Genomic DNA, 18,553 nt, shown 5'->3' with positions numbered 1-18,553 from the left:
CCCCTTACCTTCGTACACGGGGGCCATCGGGGCCGGGGTGTCCGCGATTCATGGCAACGGAGCCGGGAAAGCGGCGCGCGAGCTCGGCCCCCCCAGCCTCAGTCGGAATCTGCCATCTTGAGCCTGTGTCTCCGCTCTCGGCGCAGCCGAGGCCGCCAGCGCCCGCATCACCGCCTCACTTGGCCGGCGCCGGGGGAGGGGGCCGGCGGGCGCGCCGCCGCCGCCGCCGCCGCCGCCGCGGCCCGGGCCCTGCGCGGGGGCTCGGCCGGCCGGCCGGGCGGGCGAGCGCCGAGGCTGAGGGCCGGGCGGCCGCGGCCCCCGAGCGGGTCCGCGGAGGGCGGGAGCCGGGGCGGGCAGCGCGGCCAGGGCCCGGCCGGAGCTCAGCTTAGCATGGCTGTGTGTGGGGGCTCCGGCAAAAGTTGCCCGGGAGGAGGAGGAGGAGGCGGGGAGCGGCGGAGGAGGGGCGGCGCGGCCGGGCGCGAGCGAGCAGCAGCGAGCCGGGAAGAGCCACAGGGAGTCCGCGCGCAATCGAGCGCCGATGGCACGGATGCGAGGCGGGGAAGGCCGAGCGAGGGCAGAGCGGCGCGCCGGGCCGGCGGCCGAGGGCACCGCGGGGGCGGGGCGGGCGCGGGCGGCGCTCGGGCCGGGCGGGGGCGCGGCCGCTCCGAGCCGGGGAGCCGGTCCGCAGCGGGCGCAGCCCGAACTTTGTGTGCGCGTGAGAGTGCGCGTGCTGGGCGGCAGGGCCGGCGGCCCCAGGGGCCCCGGGCGGCCGAGCGGCGCGCCCACCTCGCCCGCCAGCGCTCGCAGGGACCCGCGGGGAGCGGAGGAGGGAGCGCCGGGCGCGCGCCGCCTCGCGGGAGGATCTCCGCCCGGCCGCGGGAGGACGCGGGGTCTGGTGCGCCCGGGGGTCGCCGAACCCTTGCGGGGCCTGGCCCCGCGCCAGCCCGCCCCGGCCTCCCCGTGTCCACCGTCCCGAGCGGCCCCGCCTCGGACACCGGGACGGGAGCTCGTCACCGCCGGCTCCCAGGCCTCTGCTCCCCTCCGCACCCTGGGAGCAGATCTCCGGCCAAACGCCGTCCCAACTCTCCCCGGACCGGGTCCTCTCCAGGTGTGCGCTCCAGAACGGCCGGGCAGGATGCCCTGCCTGCAGCCTCCGACTTAAGGCTTGAGTCCTCTAAGGCAGAGTTTTGAAAATTGTGCATCGTGACACATGGAAAGACCATAAAATAAGTTTGGTGGATGGCAACCAGCTTTTTAAAAGTATGAAATGGAATCTAATCGAAAATATGAGAACCACTGCCCCTACTAAGGACAGTTACTGTATCATAAAACTTTGGATTCAGTTATATATATTGGACAAGTGTGTTGGGCCGTGTGTAAATGTGAATCATAGGTCATTAAAAGTTTAAAAGCTATCTTTTGGGGGTGTAAATAATGCTGACACTGTGACTTAAAAAAAAAACCCAAAAAACAAAAAACCTATTTTCTCATTATTTCTTATCCTTCCCAACTTCCATATTTCATACCCACCCCCACCCCCCAAAAGACAAGTTCTTGCACACACTTACCTGGTTTTCTTAGTGGTATGTCACTCCCTCTTCACCTCAGGATGGTCTTTGATTATACCATCTTCCTTGCCCCCATATTCAATGCTACATCCCTGAGTGCTTTTCTTAGCCTAATGCCTTTCATATTTTCAGAATTCTAGATTACTGTTGCTAAAAGGAACCTCAAAAATCTCCCAGACTGACCATGCCCTTTTAAAGTTGAAGGCAAGAAGCCCGGAGTAGTATATTCCCAAGTTCACACAGTGTTGAACCTTGGGGTTTGGTATCTAGGCTCCAATGCTGGTGTTCTTTGCTCCCTGCTGTTCGTTCATTCCTTCCCTTCTATCCTCCCTGCTATCTTGGCTAGTTTGTCCTGAGCACTGCCCTCTTCATAATGCGTGGTTCTGACCATGCTGTGCCCCTGCCTGCCACCCTTCAAGGACTCAACATGTACAGGAAGGGCTGAGCTGCCTCACGCCTGTGGCTTTTAATCAAGGCAGGCAGGTCCTGACTTACCTCTCCTAGGACATGAGTTCAGCAAATCACTGCCTCTCTGGCCAGACTGGTTTACTTGTCCTCTGCCAGCCTTGCCCATCTGGGCCTTTGTGCCTTTGCCCAAACTGTCATTTTCCCACCAGGGATGCCTTCTCCATCTTCTCTCTTTAACTAGTTTCTACCTGTGCCTGGCTTATTTCCTCCATTACAGCCTGAGGTAACATGAGAGCAAGAAAGACCTGGGTTCAAATCTCAATGTTTCTGTTAAGCAGCCTTGTGAACTTGGTCAAGTTACTTGACCTCTCTGAGCCTCATTCTCTTCATGCTTGTAATGAGAATAGTAATAGTAACAATAATGTTCTCCCTTTGCACCTGTTAGCCTCCATCACAGCCTTTACCATACAGGTGTATAATTTCATATTGGTTTCTCTGCCCCTTCCCAGTACTGGCCAATAGAACTTTCTGCAGTGATGGCAATCTACAGGCACTTGTGACAATTGAGCCCGTGAAATGCATCTAGTGTAGGTGAGGAACTAAATTTTAATTTAATAGTTACATGAGACTAATGGTTACCATATTGGACAGTGCATCTCTAGCATGTAAGCTCAATGAGGGTAGAAAATACATATCTTGCTTAGCATTGTATTCCCAGCATGCTACCTGACACATAGTAGCTATTGCACAAAAACTTGTTACATGAGTGATAGCTGCAATTTATTGCAATCTCACTTGTGTCAAGTACAACACTGGGATCTTGATAGAAGTCATTTCATATAGTCCTCAACACAGCTCCCAAGGCAGATTTGAGAGTTTGTATAGAGGGTTGAGATGTGGTGGCGATTCAATGAGAGGCAGTTATTATCATCCCATGACTGGCCCCTACTTTTTATCTCTGCTCTCCCTGGACTTACAGAACATTTGTTGCCTGTCACCCACATTGTTGTCTCATTGCATGCCCCACCCCAGCTGGCTGACTCTCCTCTTCGGTGTAGGTATTTACCCACAACCAGATTGGCAGGTCCTTGGGGCAAGGTCCATGGCAGGCTTGCTTGGCTGCCCCTCAGCACTGCTTAGTGGTTCATGGTTGCCTCTAACTCTAGCAGGTGCTGCCTAGTGGTGAGTAATTCTAGGCAGTCTCACTCTCTGGGATGCTCCCACACACCCAATAAAAGGTGCATTAAAATGAAGATTACTTGTGTCAACTGAAAACATTTTGAGGGTGATCTCCTTCCTATGAGAAGAGAGCCATCTGCCTTGGGCAAGGAAATAGGCGTACGCATGAAAAGGCATACAAGACAGAGCCATTCCCACCTCCTCTTTAGATCACCATGACTGTCCCAATGGGATGCAAAACTTTATTTAAAAAAATGTTCAGTTGAGCTAGCATACTTGGTATCCCATGGATAGAAAAATATTGTTGGAATGAACTTAGATTTTTCTCCGATGAATGGTTCGAGTGAGTATAGCTAATTGTCTTCCTTCCCCTGGGGCAAGTGGAGCAAGGCACAGCCTAACAGGGAAGTGCCACTGTAGGAGGGGACAAGAGCAGGGTGGGGAAGCCACCTGAAACAGAGCTCTGAGGAACATCAGTACTTGAAGGATAGGAAACAGAAAAAGAACTGCCCATGGATGAGAGGTCAGAGAAGCATGTAGACAACCAGAGAGGCTGGGACATCAACATCACAGGCAAAGAACTTTGCTTGAAGGGAAGGGTGGCTGGCCAATGGTGCTGCCTTGCCTCTGAGGAGGTCACATGAGATGAGAGTGGAAAGGCATTCGCTGGACCTGGCACATCAGTGCCTTTGGTGAGACTAACCTTGGTGGTGGTGGTGGGGGGGGGGGGGCAGTATGTAGGGTCCTTAAACTCTGCCTGAAAGAACTGGTAGTGTTTTGATGGGTGGAGATGGGCGTGGAGTGGGGAAGTTCAGGCAGCATCAGAAGAGGGCACTAGAGAGCATCCCTGTGAGAGGTCATGGGGCTCAGAAGATGAGCTGGGTCCTGGAGCTATACCATTTGGCTAGAGATACTATGCATTGTATTTATTTATTTATTTAATAAACATGGTAGCACTTTGGTGTTCTAAGAAGTTTACAGGCAGTACCTCATCTAATCAGATTTTTGCAGTCCATGGAACTCCAGGTTGCTGAAATAGTGTTTAACTTCAGGGGACTTTGAGAAACAATAATGAAGGCAAGAAAACTGGAAAGGACTTAGAAGCCATATCTACCAGTGTTTGCTTCTTAATTGTCTTCTACAAAATGATGCAAGTCCTAGCTTTCTCAGGCGTTAGTAGGGTGAGCATGGGGAGCTTTGACCTCATTTCAAGTTTATTTTGCTTTTGAGACAAGTAACCAAGTGTCTTTTCTGTATTTATGCCTACAGTTGTGAAAATGCACACCACACTATCTTCAAGGCCACCAGATGGAGATGTTACTCTTTGGGGTATCTGTATTTAGGTGTCGATGTATTGTTATCCTCAGGGTGTTCAGAGCACAATGTGTGCTGGCTGTATTGTATTCTGACTAGGTGTGTGTTGTTCTTGTCTTCCTAGCAGCCACTTCTTTCTGTATCTGAGCCTGTGGTGGCTCTTGAGGATGTGCCCGGAGGAGCCAGTTCACTGTCCCCAAGTTCTGTGTTTCAAAATTTTGCCTCTCTTGGTCTCCTGCTCTGTTCCTCTCTCTTTCTGACATGATGTCTGTCTCATTTGTGTTTTCTCTGTATCTTCCCATCTTTCCCACACATTATTTTGTCTTCCTTTCCTTTCTCATGATCCTGCCTCTTAAATCATAATATAGAGTCTTAGTTATTGTGTCTTAGTTATTGTGTCTTAATTATTCTTAAGAAATTACTTTATATTTCTTCTTTAAACCTTTGATGGGTCTCAGTGATATATTTTGTAATACAGTGGATTACAAATGACAGGATTTCTTAACCAAAAGCTTCTGTTACAAGGCATTACACTCACAGAAAATTTGAGAGAGTAGGTGTTGCATTTAAATGAGAAACAATAGGAGCTGTGGCTTTAAGGGCAAAGGGTAGAAGAAGGCTTGGCAGGGTGAAGGGAATCTGATTGTAGAACAGAAATGGCAGGCTTAGAGAAATTACACTGACAATATCAGAGGAGTAACAAACATTATTCATTTTCTGCTTCTGCTGCTAGAAGAAAAATGAGCAGACACCTGGGCAGGGGTGCAGGTAAGGCAAAGCGATCCTGTAACAACACTCAGCAGAAAGGAATTATGGCAAAAAAAAAAAAAAAAAAGCAATCATCCTATGGATGAAAAGGAAACTGTAATGTGGATGCACAGAAGGCAGGGTGATTTAGTCAGAGGTTGCAGGAATGGCAGATTAGTTTGGATTTGCACATGAGAAGCAGTTCAGAGAAGCAACCCAGCCCTGCAGAGCAATTTCTGTGATGATGGGGAGATGGGTAACAGCTTGCTTTGCTTGACATGCAGACCAGGCTGAACTTGGACAAACTAGGCAGATATAGTGCAGAGAGAAGCCTGGGGAAGGAATAGGGAGCCAAGGGGAGCTCTTTGAAAAGCCTGTGGGTCCTGTTAAACCAAGTTAAACCTGGCTGAGTTGTTAATCAGTGGGTCTGCACACCACTGTGCTGTGTTGAGTTTACATTGTAAGGTTTCCTCCTGCTGACATGAAAGAGCTTGCCCCTGCATGGCAGCCCCTGGAGAGGGACTGCCCCTCATGCCAGAGGGCTTTGGGGGCTGATTCTTTGCTCTGAGGTTTCCAGTGACCTCTTAGATGTCAATTCCAGTGCCCTTTCTCTGCTGTACCCTTGCTTGATCTCTAAGCAAATGTTAGACACTATTAATCGCTTCATTCTTCTTGAAGTATTCCCCTCCTTTCATAAACTTTTTTTTCTTTTTTTAGTTTCCCTTCAACTTTCCTGGTCATTCCTTCTCTCTTCCCCCCCCCCGCCCCCCGCAAGAAATTCAATCTGTCCAATGTTCAGTGGCTGCTCCTGTATGCTAGATCCTACAGCAGGAGCCAGGAATATAGAAGGGAATAAGCCATAGCCCGGACTTTCAAGGAGCCTAAGTTCAAGGGAAAACCATCAGTTAAGGAGCACAAGACCATAGGATGAGCTCTGTACTCAGAGGGATGAGCAGGGTCAAAAGGGAGCAGAGAGGGACAAACACAAGGAGTGCATCTGGGGTTGGGGAGATGGTACACCTGTTCCTGGCGCTGCAAATTCTGGCAGGGGACAGCACATGTTTCCAGGATCTGTAAGAGTATTATAAACAGGAAAAGTGAGGCCCAGTCAGTGGTTGGGAAGGCTGCTGGAGGTCATGTGCCAAACAGAGGAACTGTATTCTCTACGTGCCAGGTGGGAGGAGAAAACGAGTTCCATTTTGAACTTGTGGAGTTTCAGGTTCCTATGAGATTTTCAGATAGGGATGCTCAGGTGCTGGGTGGGCGTCTGTGTCTATGGCTGGAGCTCAGCCAAGAGTTTGTAATGCAGATAGAGATTGTTTTGAGCACGGGTGGCTTCTCCACAGGAGGGGGTGAGATCACACAGGGAGAGGTCACATGGTGGCGTTTTTTCAAAGTGCGCTCCTCGGGTCATCTCCATTAAAAACCCCACAGGAGCAATCTAGAGATGCACCATCCTTAGGCCAAAGCCCAAACCTGACTCGGGAATCTCTGGGACTTGTGCCGCGGATCTGCATTTAAGTTTGCTCCCCAGCAGATCTATTTACATGGAGAACTTCAACAGCCACTGTTGTGGAGGGAGAAGGGAAGAGGCTGAGGGAAGGAACTTCTGAGGTGGAGACCCACTGATTTAAAGGACTGTCCTTCTCCCCTCCCTGAGGGCTGGCTCTGTCTAAGCTCTTTTTTCTTCCTCCCTGCTTGCTCTCTCTTGGCAGACTTATCTCTCTGTTGCTGAGACTGATCTTTGAATTGATTGATTTTTAGCTATAGTTCCACATTTCCAACCGCTTTCTAGAAACACCTACCAACTGGAGCTGGTCTCCTCCCAAAGCTGTCTGTTGACAAGCCACGTCCTGGCAGCGCTTCCTGGCCACCGCACATCAGCGCCCACATCTCATGGCTCCTCTTCCTCCCATCTCTCCCCTTCTACTGCGGACTTCTGGCTCAGCCCTCCTCACCTGTATGGACTCTAACCAGACAACCCTTACTCCAGTCTCTCTTTCTTCTTTAATCCAAAAGTCATTTTTGTTTGTTTGTTTTGTGGTACTTGGGATTGAACTCAGGGCCTTGTGCTTGCAAGGCAAGCACTCTACCAGCTGAGCTATCTCAAAATTATCTTCCTCAACGACTGCACACCACTGCTCGGAAATGTTCCGTCGCCGTTTTGCCCGCATGGTAAACTTTGGTCCCCTTAACACAACACACAGATTCCATCCTCATCTGCCCCAAATCAGCTTCAAACTCAGCTCCCATTCTTGCCTCTCTTGCATCCTGAGCAATGGTTGTGCCTCTTTGTCTCTGTGAATACCAGTGCCCTGAACTCCTCCTCCCTCTTTTCCATCCTTCCAGACTCAGGTAATAAGCTAGTTCCTTCAGGAAGTCTTTCTAATTCTCCCATCTGCTTCCCCAGGAGTAGGTCACCATTTAGTCCTGGAGCACATTTTAAGTTCATTTACTATCATATATCTTTTAATATCTTTTGTCTTAGCACATATTAATGGGTTCACTGTGATATTTCCCTACATGCATACAGCATGCATCCATCATACCCATCTTCCCTTCCTCCCTTCCTCCCTCCCTCACTCCTGTACCTTTCTCAGTCCCTAGTAATTACTAGTCTACTTTTAGACCACCTGACACATATTTTTTAACTTTTACACATTTGAGAGAGAACTTGTGATACCTGTCTTTCTGTGTCTGACTTATTTCACCTAGCACAATGTCCTCCAGTTCCTCCATTTGGTTGCAAATGACAGATTTTCATTCCTCTTCATGACTGAATAATACTCCATTGTGTGGATACACCATATTTTCTTTATCCATTCATCTGTTGACAGGTGCCTAGCCTGATTCCATATCTTAGCCATTATGAATAGTATCTCTTTTATATGCTGATTTCATTTCCTATGAATATAAACAAAGGAGTGGGATAGCTGGATCATATGATAGTCCTAGCTTTAGTTTTTTGAGGAAACTCCATACTGTTTTCTATTGTAGCTGCACTAATTTACATTCTCACCAACAGTGTATAAGGTTTCCTTTCTCTCCCTATCTTTGCCAGCTTTTTTAAAAAAACAATAGCCACTTTAACTGGGTAATATAGTATTTTATCATAGTTTTGATTTGCATTTCCCTAAAGGATAATGAATTTTTTCATGTAAACATTAGCCATTTGTATTTCTCCTTTGGATAAATTCCTATTCAGACCATTTACTAGTTCTTAAATTGGAGTGCTTATTTTTTGTTATGAAGCTTTTGAGTTCTTTATGTAGCACAGATATTAACTGTCAGATGAACAGCTAACAAATCTGCACACACACACCCCCCCCCGGAACTGGAGTCCTTGGTTTTGCTTTTGAATGTCCCACCTTTCCCTCTGCTAGGTTTGGATCTTAAGTGTCCCCCAGAAGCTCATTTCTTGAAATCTTGGTCTTAAAACGATGGTGCTCTTGAGAAGTGGGGGAACTCCAGGGGTGGGGGCCTGGGCGGAGTGAGTAGGTCATAGGTCATGAGGGTGTGTGCCTTTGACGTGTGTGTTTTACCCCCAGCCCCTGGTGTCCCCCCTCCCTTCCTCTCTGCTCCCTGGGCACCATGGAGTGAGCAGCTCAGCCTCACTGTATGCTCCCTCTCCACCATGTTGTTCTGCCTCCCCAAAGACCCAACTCAATGGAACCATGTAACCATGAGTGACCCCTCTGAAATGAACCAAAATAAGTCTTTCCTCCTTCAAGTTGATTTTCTCAGTATTCTGTCCCAGTGTTGAAAAACTGACTGCCACACCCTCCAAGAGAGAAATGGGCCAAGGCGGGAGCATCAGGAAATTTTGATCCAAATCTTGGTTCTATCACTGCTAACTGGATGATCGAATGGAATTCCTTAGCTTCCCTGCACCTCAGCTGTCTCAGCCTGTAATGGGATAACAATGTGTACCTCATCAGTAATTATGCACAAGAAAAGACGGGACGTAAGACACACAAGGGCACGTCCCACAAGGGGAGCAATGTAGTGGCAGACATGAAGGATGCACTTAACCAGTTATAGAACTTGGATTTTATGAGCAGCAACGTGCCTGCCCCAGAGGGTAAAGTTTTAAAATTTTTTCATTTGTTCTTTTTAGTTATACATGACAGTAGAGTGTATTTTGACATATTTTACATACATCCCATTCTTGTGTTTGTACATGATGTGGAGTTACACTGGTCGTGTATTCATATATGAATGCATGGAAGTTACAGGCATGTGTTCATGGCCAATTAATTCTACTGCCTTTTTACTCCCATCCTCCTCCCTTCCCTTCATTCTCCTTTGTCTAATCCAATGAACTTCTGTTCTTCCCCCCAGCCCCTCCTTATTGTGTGTTAGCATCTGCATATCCGAGAGAACATTTGGCCTTTGGGTTTGGGGGATTAACTTATTTCACTTAGCATGATATTCTCCAATTCCATCCATTTACCTGCAAATGCCATAGTTTCATTTTTCTTTATGACTAATATTCCATTGTGTGTATATGCCATATTTTCTTTATCCACTCAACTGTGGAAGGGTACCTAGGTTGGTTCCACAGCTTAGCTATTGTGAATTGAGTTACTATAAACATTGATGTGGCCACTTCACTATACCATACTGATTTTAAGTCCTTTGGGTATAAACTGAGGAGTGGGATAACTAGGTCAAATGGTGGTTCCATTCCAAGTTTTCTGAGGAATCTCCATACTGCTTTCTATAATGGTTGCACCAATTTGCAGTCCGACCAGCAATCTATGAGTGTACTTTTCCCCCCACAACCTCAACAACATTAGTGTTGCTTATATTCTTGATGATTGCCATTCTGACTAGAGTGAAATGGAATCTCAATGTAGTTTTGATTTGCATTTCTCTAATTGTAGAGATTATTTTTTTCATATACTTTTTTTCATATTTTTTTCATATACTTGTTGATCGATTGTTTTTCTTCTGTGAAGTGTCTGCTCAGTTCCTTAGCCCATTTATTGATTGAGTTACTTGGTTTTTTTGGTGTTAAGTTTTTTGAGTTCTTTATATATCCTGGCGACTAATGCTTTATCTGAGGTACAAGTGGTAAAGATTTTTCTCCCATTCTGTAGGTTCTCCTTTCACGGTCCAGAAGGTGAATTCTGATTGGTCGAAGTTAACTGTGGAAAGCCAATCATGTTTCCAATGGCAGTCATGCGGTAGTCAGTTCTAGCCAATGAGGTAAAAGGTAAAATTTTCCCAAGAGTTTCCTTTTTGATAAAGCAATATTCCAAAGATCTATTCCAAAATATTCTACCCTCCCTCCCCTTCTACGTAGGATGGGATGTTTTAAATTATTGCTGGAGGCCAAGGAAGTCAGAGTATCATCTTGGGAGAGGGAGAAGCAACCTTGAACCACCGACCCACCGGTCTTACTAAGCAAGATGTCTTAAGACATCTTATTACTTGCAGCTAATAGCATCTTAATTAATTGAAGGAAGAATTCAATTTCCTGATTTCCTGATAGTGTTTCATCACAGTCCATGTGTAAATCTTAAAAAAAAAAAAAAAAAAAAAAAAAAAAAAAAAAAAACAGTACAGCCTCAAAGTGTAATTAACAAAGACAACAACAAAGGATCTTTTGTCAGAGAATTCTGAGGATTTTTCTGTTTGTGAACTGAATTTGAATTTTCTAGGACGTTCTCTTGGAATACAGCACTATCTTCAGCTCGCATTTCATTTGCCCCAGGTGATACTCTCAATCAACTCCCAGAGGCTGCCAATTTGCTTATCTTTCCTTCAGGAGACGAGGAACACTGTGTGGATGATGTGAACTAGTTTATCTGGTTGAGTTAAATGTTTAAATAGAAGACAGAACAGCAACCAAAAGTTGTTCTCGAATTTCCTTGTGTTCTTTTGACCTTATTCCATCAATTCCAGATTTTTGAACATTAAGTCCTGTGTTAAATAATATCCTCTCAGAGGTGAGGAGGAGAGCAGCCTTGAGGGGTGAAATGGGCTGGTAAATAACAGGATGCACCTGAATCTGAGCACTGGGCAAAGTCAGGGAAATGGCTTGGGGATGACCAGAGAGAGTAAGTACCGTATTGGGAGAAAGACCTCCCTGCCCGCTCTACTTAATATGCAGGCTATCCTCCCACCCTGCTCTCCTCTCCTCTACCCCAAGTTCTCCTACCTGGCTTCTTAATCTTGTTTGTTCTGGAAACTTCTTTGGCCATCTTGAGAAGTCTATAGGAACCCTTTCTCCAAATAATGATTTTCAATGCATTAAATAAAACACAAAAGGTTACCAAACAAATCAAATTGAAATATAGTTACAAAACATGTTTCTCTATTGATACATTAAATAACAAGATCTGACCACAGGTGGAATAGCTACAAAGTAGTGATGAGTGTAAACAACAGTTGAAGATGTATCGGCAGCAAATAAGATATAAAAATCTGATTTCAATTTGTAACAAAGTCACAGATGTTGCTATGATTGCCCGGGTTTGTCCCCGATGGTCAGGTTGGAAGATTTTGGGTTAATGAAAATAAAGGTGTCTTCCTCAGCCCCATCAGTTTACAGATCCCCTGACTTCTATCTGGGAATCCTTCTCTATCCCATTCTGCTATTCTGGCAGAATATTTTTCCTCTTCTAATACTGTACATTATTTCTTTATTTTTAATATTCATCTTTTATTGCCTTTTTCTCCCTACTAGGATGCAAGTTCCACAAAATCTTTGGCTGCTTTGTTCACTGATGTATGCTGACTATCCAGAACAGTGGGTAGTGCAGTCTCTGTAAACACCATCACATGACGTTGGCAAACTGCACCAGCCTCTGAGAACAGGTGGGGTTTTCCTGCCTTCTCTGTTATTTCCTTTTTCCCCCCCTTACTTCTGTCTCCCATCCTTTTCTTTTACCTTTATGCACACACTCTCTCCTTTTCTCTCTTTTATTATCCTTTCTTCATTTCTCTCATTTAAAAACTTCGTTCAATGAGTACTTAATGAGAATGCAGTTGTGACAAGATAGACCCAGACCTTGGACTCCAAGAGCTCGTGACCCACCAGGCAGTTGCTCAGGATGTGACCTTTGACTTAGTCCAACCCAGGTTTGGTGCCTGACCATGGGCAAATTTCTTAACCCCTCTGTGACTCAGGGTTGGTCCCCCCAACCTCACATCGTTAACTCATTCATTAGTCAGTCATTAGGGAACTTGCTGAATGCATGGTACTGCTGTCTGCACTTGTGGTCTAGTGGGGAGCGAGTGTAAACCCAGAGTTATAATGTGGTGTGTTTGATGCTCTGATGGACCAAGGCCATAGTGCAATAGCTTGATGTCCTGAGCACCACAGGATTCGGTCTTAGCATACTGTCATGTCAAAAAGGACAATTCATGAACTCCAGGTAGCTCAAATAAACTCTGTTACCTTTTGCATTTCTGATAAAACACTAAGGAGATCATAGCGCATGATAAGAATCACCAAATCCCCTTTTATGCCCACCCTTCTTCCAGGCTTCCTGGGGCTTCATTGTGTGTGACTTGACTTCAACTTTCCACCTTCCTTTTGAGAGGTGAAGGAAGTGGGCAGAGCGGAAATGTCAGGGTTGGTGATTTCAGGGATCTCTTTGGTGAAGAGTGGAGACGAGAGTGGTCTGGCCAATCCCTGCCTGCTCCCAGACATCGCAGCAGGACGGGGCACATCCTAAAGGAAGTCAGTGAGAGCCAAACCCTGGGCTCGAAGGAAGGAGAGCCTCCTGGCCCCATGTACATCTGGAGGATGAGGGATCCTGGCCCGTAGCCGAGGGAAAACCTGTCGGCCTGGAGCATATGGGATGACTGGCAGGCTGGCCAGAGAGGAAGGGGGCAGGTGGAAGGGAGGGAGGTCAGAGAGGTAAGCGGGACCATGTCAGGCAAGGTCTCCTAAACCTCACCCAAGAATTGGGATTCTCCCAGTGCTAATGGAAAGTCAAGTGCTGAGACCAGCTGCAGATGTTTGACAGCCCTTATTGATTAGGAGGTCCAGGGTGAGGCTGACCTGAGCCTTGGTGATGGTAACAATGAATAGACACCAGCGATTGCAGGAGATACCCCACAGTGGTAATCAGTAGGACTTACTGAATAACAGTGTGAGGTGCAGGAGATCCCCCTTAAAATAGACACACTGAAATCCTAACCCCCAGCCTTGGGGCATATGACCTTTTGGAAATAAGATCATTGCAGATGACCTTTTAAGAAGATGGCCAGGTGAAGACAGAAACCACGTGAGCTTGGAAGATCAAGGTAATGCATCTATATGCCAAGAAACACCAGAGATCACCAGCAACCACCAGGAGCCAGAAATAGGCTAGGAAGGATTTTGCACGGGGCTCTGAGGACGTGTGACCCTGTGGACACCTTGGTCTTGGACTTCCAATTTCCAGAACTGTGAGAAATACATTTCCATTGCTTAAACCCCCAACTTTGTGGTACTTTGTTCCAGCAGCTCTAAGAAGCTAGCACAGTGGAGAGCATAGCCACATCCATGTGCTAATCATTCAGGCTACTGGGAACTTGTATTATTACAGGCATTATAGAGCTGAAAAATACAAACGGAAAATTCAACAGGAAACCAGAAATTGATTAGCAAATCCTCCAGATCAGTAAGGACTGTAGGAATTCACTATCTGTACTCCACAGGTTTGTCAGGTGGTTGATGAGGTGACAGGTATAAGATTGTTTTGTAAAGAGAAAGTTCTGTAGGTATGTTGAAGTTTTATCTTCATTTTAATTAAGTAAAAACAGAAGGATGTATGCTGGAGTTGTTCATTTGAGTAGTTACCACCCACAGAACTGGCTGCAAAGTTTGTGGAGCCTAATGCAAAACAAAAACCCAGTCCCCCCTTTTCAGGAAGTATCCACAGGAAATTGGTGCAATATCCAATTTTGCATTCACAGATGCAAAATCCGTAGACCTTCAAGTCCTTTATGTAAAATGGAGTAGTATTTTCATATAAGCTTTGTGATACTCCCATATACTTTAAGCCATCTCTAGATTACTTAAAATACCTAATACAATGCCATGCTATGTAAATGATTGTTATACTTATTGTTTAAGGAATAATGCCCAAAAAAGTTTACACATGCTTGGTGCAGATGTGTCCTAAAAAATGTTTTCTTTGATCCACAAATGGTTCAATCCATGAATGCTCAACCTGCAGACAGAAAGCTGCGTGTACATGCAAGGACACGTGCACACCTTCGAAGACAGTGAATGCGTGCACATGTCAGAGCCCCTGGGCCTACCCAAGGGTGCCCAGAGACCAAGGGCACAGGTGCACAAGCAGTGTTAATGGCCTAGAAACTAGGCCCAGTTTTTTGCCTTGCTACAGAGCTACAAACGACATGTGCCTGAACCTGAGGACAGTAGGGCTAGAACCACTCCTGGATGTGAGATACAAACCAATTGTTTTCAAAGTAGGGTTCAAGGATCCTCTTGACCTCAGATCATTCAAGGTGAGCTTCAAGGTCATGACAGCAGAACATTAAACCAAGCGCACAGTCCTTCTGGTTATAGGACGCTGGGCCACTGAGCCCAGGAAGCCACCCTGCCACTCACTGTTGTACTGTGGAGGGAGCCAGCTGCTATGTGGGGAAGGGCTGAGCCCTGCTCACAGCACCCTCAGGACTGGGTGTGTGGAGGGGAGAGGAAGGACAAGGAGGAAGGGCTTAGGCTGGGAAGGGAGAATGAACCTGTCTCCTCAAATGACCATGCCCAAAAGATGGCCCTGCAAGAGTGAGCACAAAATAGGGTGCGACAATGAGGTTGGTGTTCGATTGTGTTCTCATGAGCACTGAATGTGTTTGAGCAGGAGTCCACGTGGGTAAAGGCTTGGAACTAGAAAGAAAGTTCGGGGAAACAAAAGCTGTAAGGTTTTGCATCTAAGTACCACCCAAAAAATCATGATCCAAGGCAAAGTATAACACCTTTTTCCAGTTCTGCATGTGGTCCCCACTGATGTGCCAACCAAGGGTCCTTGGTGTGATGGCATGGCCTCCCTAGCTGGCTTCTCACCACAGACAAACACATTCACCTTCTTGACTTTTTTGTAATCACTTAAGAAATTATAGAAAATGCCTGTGCTTTCAGTACCTTTAATCTCTTTATTAGTGAAATGTTTGGCCTGATGACTGGGAATTGATGGTCTTTTTAGCGTGGTCTCAAATCACTGTGTCCTATAGGCATTTTTTTCCAGGAGTATTTTTAGGTGTGTACATGGCCTTCTAGGCTAATTCCTTCATCAACCCACACTGAGCCCTAACTGCGGCTCTGTGAGCTGAGCAATGGGGTTGCTCAGGCCTTGGGTGAGACACAAACTCATCTGTTCCCATGTGCCACCGCTCCCTCTTCACCCTGCTGCATACGCAAATCCCTGCAACTGTATCACTGTACCCTGCAGACCTGTGACCAAGTGACGATTAATCTAATCCAAACTATGGCAACATGATCTTAGCTGAACTACATTATTTTCCTCAGTCATAAAGTTGATGGAGTTTTAGTTCAAATCATGCTATGTGCATGTATAAATATAACACGATGCGTTCCAATTTTATACATAACTGTAATGTACCAATTAGAAAGTAAATAGAGAAGGAGGACCAATAGAGTAGAGGGAGGGGAGAAGGAGAAGGGAGGAGAGGAGGGAGGGGATGGTGCTGGGGATGGAAGTGGAGAAAACTATGTCAAATGCATTTATGAATACATCAAAATGAGCCCCACTATTATGCATGACTACAAAGCACTAAAAATAAAAAATAAACTAAAAATAAATGCATGCTGGGAGCATAAGGATCTTTTGGGTTTCAGGTTTGCTATAAATATTATTATGATTGTTGAAACTGGAACAATTCAAGTCCTGCTCATTTCTTTTAATTCCCCTTTCTTTCACTTCCCAACTGTTTTCTTTTTATCCTTTATCCTACCTTTAAAGTAAGAAGAACTAACAAAATTTAGGAAGTTTCCACTTCCAACTGAACAACAAAACCTACATAGTTAGAGTGATTAGTCAGGCACAATGGACAAGAGGACAGTGTTCAGATAGAAAAATGACTGGGCACAGTGGTGCATGCCTGTGATCCCAGCAGCTTGGGAGGCTGAGGCAGGAGGATCACAAGCTCAAAGCCAGGCTCAGCAATGTAGGGAGGCCCAATCAACTCAGCAAGACTTTCTCTCTAAATCAAATGCAAAAATGGGCTGGGTATGTTGCTCAGTGGTTAAGCCCCACCCCCACCCCGCCAGGTTCAATCTCTAGTACTGAAAAAGAAAAAAAGAAAAGAAAAAGAAAAATGGTTCCTTAAACTCTTGGCCCAGAGAAATCAAGTTTACACTGTGATCAAACTAAATGAAATTACATAGTAATAAATAAAAATATGAATGTCAGATGATTTTTTTTCTTATTCCTGTGTATTCATTCTGATGGCTAAGTTGGGTGCCAAGACTACAAATTAAATTTGTATGAATTAATGGATATTAAGAAATTGCATGACAAGTGACTGCACAACTGATTGGTATACAATCTGGATTTTATATCTGATTATCCATTTTTTAAAAAACAAGAAACATTAGTATAGTTTTTGTCTAGTAGAGCATAGGCCTTGACCTCAGTTAAGTAGCCCAAGCTGTAGCCGCAGATAAATACCAACCATGGTTAACACATGGTTTCTTGTTTTCAGAACAGTCCAGAGTGGGTGATTTAGCAGGTGGACTTCCATGCAGTGAGCCCACTTGAAGTCCTTCCCTTCTAGCTGGCAGATAGGAGGAAGGCATGAAGACTCCCCAATAGGCAGTTTCCAAGGGCTGGGTGCAGAAGTGGTATCCTATCATCTGTCCATACTCCATCTGACTACAAAGGGGCTGGGGAATGACCAACTATGATACAGCACCTGAAAATAATGTGTTTGCATTGTATCCACAGGTCAAGGGAAAGTATCCATGATGTATTATGAATGAGAAGAGTAAGATTCAGAAGAAGGTGCATCCTATAATACTTGGAAAAGGAAGGCTACAATCCCTAAGTGAGCTGTGCATCTTTGTATAATCCTGGTAAAAGGCACAGTAGTTTGGCAAACTCCAGGCTCTATCTATTGCCACAGGGGCAGGGAACAGAGATGTTGGCAAAGATATGACACTATTAACTTTTTCTTTACACTAGTTTTTTTCATTTCCAGTAATGATCTCAGGCTTACTTTGGAATTTGAAAAAGTTAACTATCATTTTAAAATAGCAAAATAAAGAAGCATTCTAGAATGACCCAAGTAAATGGGTGACAGTCCCTGTGAAAGTTAGAAAAAAGAAGTGAAGAGAAAGAATGTGTCTGCAATATTTGTTTCTTGGAGAAGCCACTTTTCGAAGTGGAACAGGGTGTATGTGTGCATTAGGATATACCACACCCCATAGAAAATGCCTTGGGGTGCTGATTCCATGCCTAGCATGTTAGCGCCTCATTAAAAATTAAACAGTTTCATGTATATCAAGAGGTTAGTAAATGCCCTGGACTTAAGCATTTGGTCCCTAGAAAGATATCTCTCTCCCAAAATTAATGCATTAATATGCTGATTTGGGAAAAAACAAATCTAGTCTATGATTTAGCTGGCCTATCAGTCAGTTTTTGTTGCTGTGACAGAATAACCTGAGAAAAACAACTTAAAGGAGAAAAAGATTAATTTGGGCTCACAGGTTCTAAGGTTTCAATCCAAGGTTGACTGACTCTATCACTATGGACTGGTAAGGAGAAAGTCATGCCAGAGAGGGTGTGGTAGGTCAGAGATGCTCACCTCATGTCAGCCAGGAAGCAGAGAGAAAGGAAGGGGCTGGAGGAAAAGATAGTTCCCAAGGGCATGTTCCTGACCCATTTTCTTTAACTACATTTTACTTCCTTCTATTTTACTACCTGCAAAAAATCTATCCAGTTGTAAATCCTCCAATGGATTAATCCATTGATGAGGTCAGAGCCCTCATGATCCAATCACCCTCAAACCCCCAACTCTGAACATTGCTACATTGGGGACCAGTCCTCCAATGCATGAGGCTTTGAGGGACATTCCAGATCTAAACCAAAACATTTGGAATGGATCAGTTCATCAGATAATAACTCTTGGGGGAATTGATATATAAGCCTACCAGAAGCACAAGACTGAGGCTCAGATCCCTGGATCCACAGAGATCCTTCCAAGACCCAACCCTCAGAGGCCGAAAGGACCAATCAACCTCAACCACGATCTATTCCATGGTTCGTTTTCTGGCCTAGGTTATTCCCTGTTTGCTTGTCCAAGTTCTCTGTCTATATATAGAGGTTGAAGACCCTGCATTTCAATCAAAT

General features: G+C 45.6%; 1 protein-coding gene and 1 long non-coding RNA gene across 2 annotated transcripts in view; one reads left to right on the top strand and one right to left on the bottom strand.

Moving 5' to 3' along the window:
* Positions 1 to 502, bottom strand: part of HIPK2 (homeodomain interacting protein kinase 2) — a 172,057-nt gene extending 171,555 nt beyond the window's left edge. The window contains exon 1 of the mRNA XM_079150093.1: positions 9 to 502. Coding sequence (XP_079006219.1) covers positions 9 to 27 — 19 coding nt within the window. The 5' untranslated portion in view covers positions 28 to 502. The remainder of the gene's footprint in view (positions 1 to 8) is intronic.
* A 4,604-nt stretch (positions 503 to 5,106) lies between these two features.
* LOC306667909 overlaps positions 5,107 to 18,553 on the top strand; it is a 37,459-nt gene continuing 24,012 nt past the window's right edge. Inside the window, exons 1-3 of the long non-coding RNA XR_013765675.1 lie at positions 5,107 to 5,237; positions 10,319 to 10,434; positions 11,911 to 12,041. This is a non-coding gene — a long non-coding RNA (uncharacterized lncRNA). The remainder of the gene's footprint in view (positions 5,238 to 10,318; positions 10,435 to 11,910; positions 12,042 to 18,553) is intronic.

Source organism: Sciurus vulgaris, assembly GCF_902686455.1.
Source record: "Sciurus vulgaris genome assembly, chromosome: 8".
Classification (NCBI taxonomy): Eukaryota; Metazoa; Chordata; class Mammalia; order Rodentia; family Sciuridae; genus Sciurus; species Sciurus vulgaris.
Note: the sequence above shows the minus strand (reverse complement) of the source record. Positions and strands in the feature narration are given on the sequence as shown.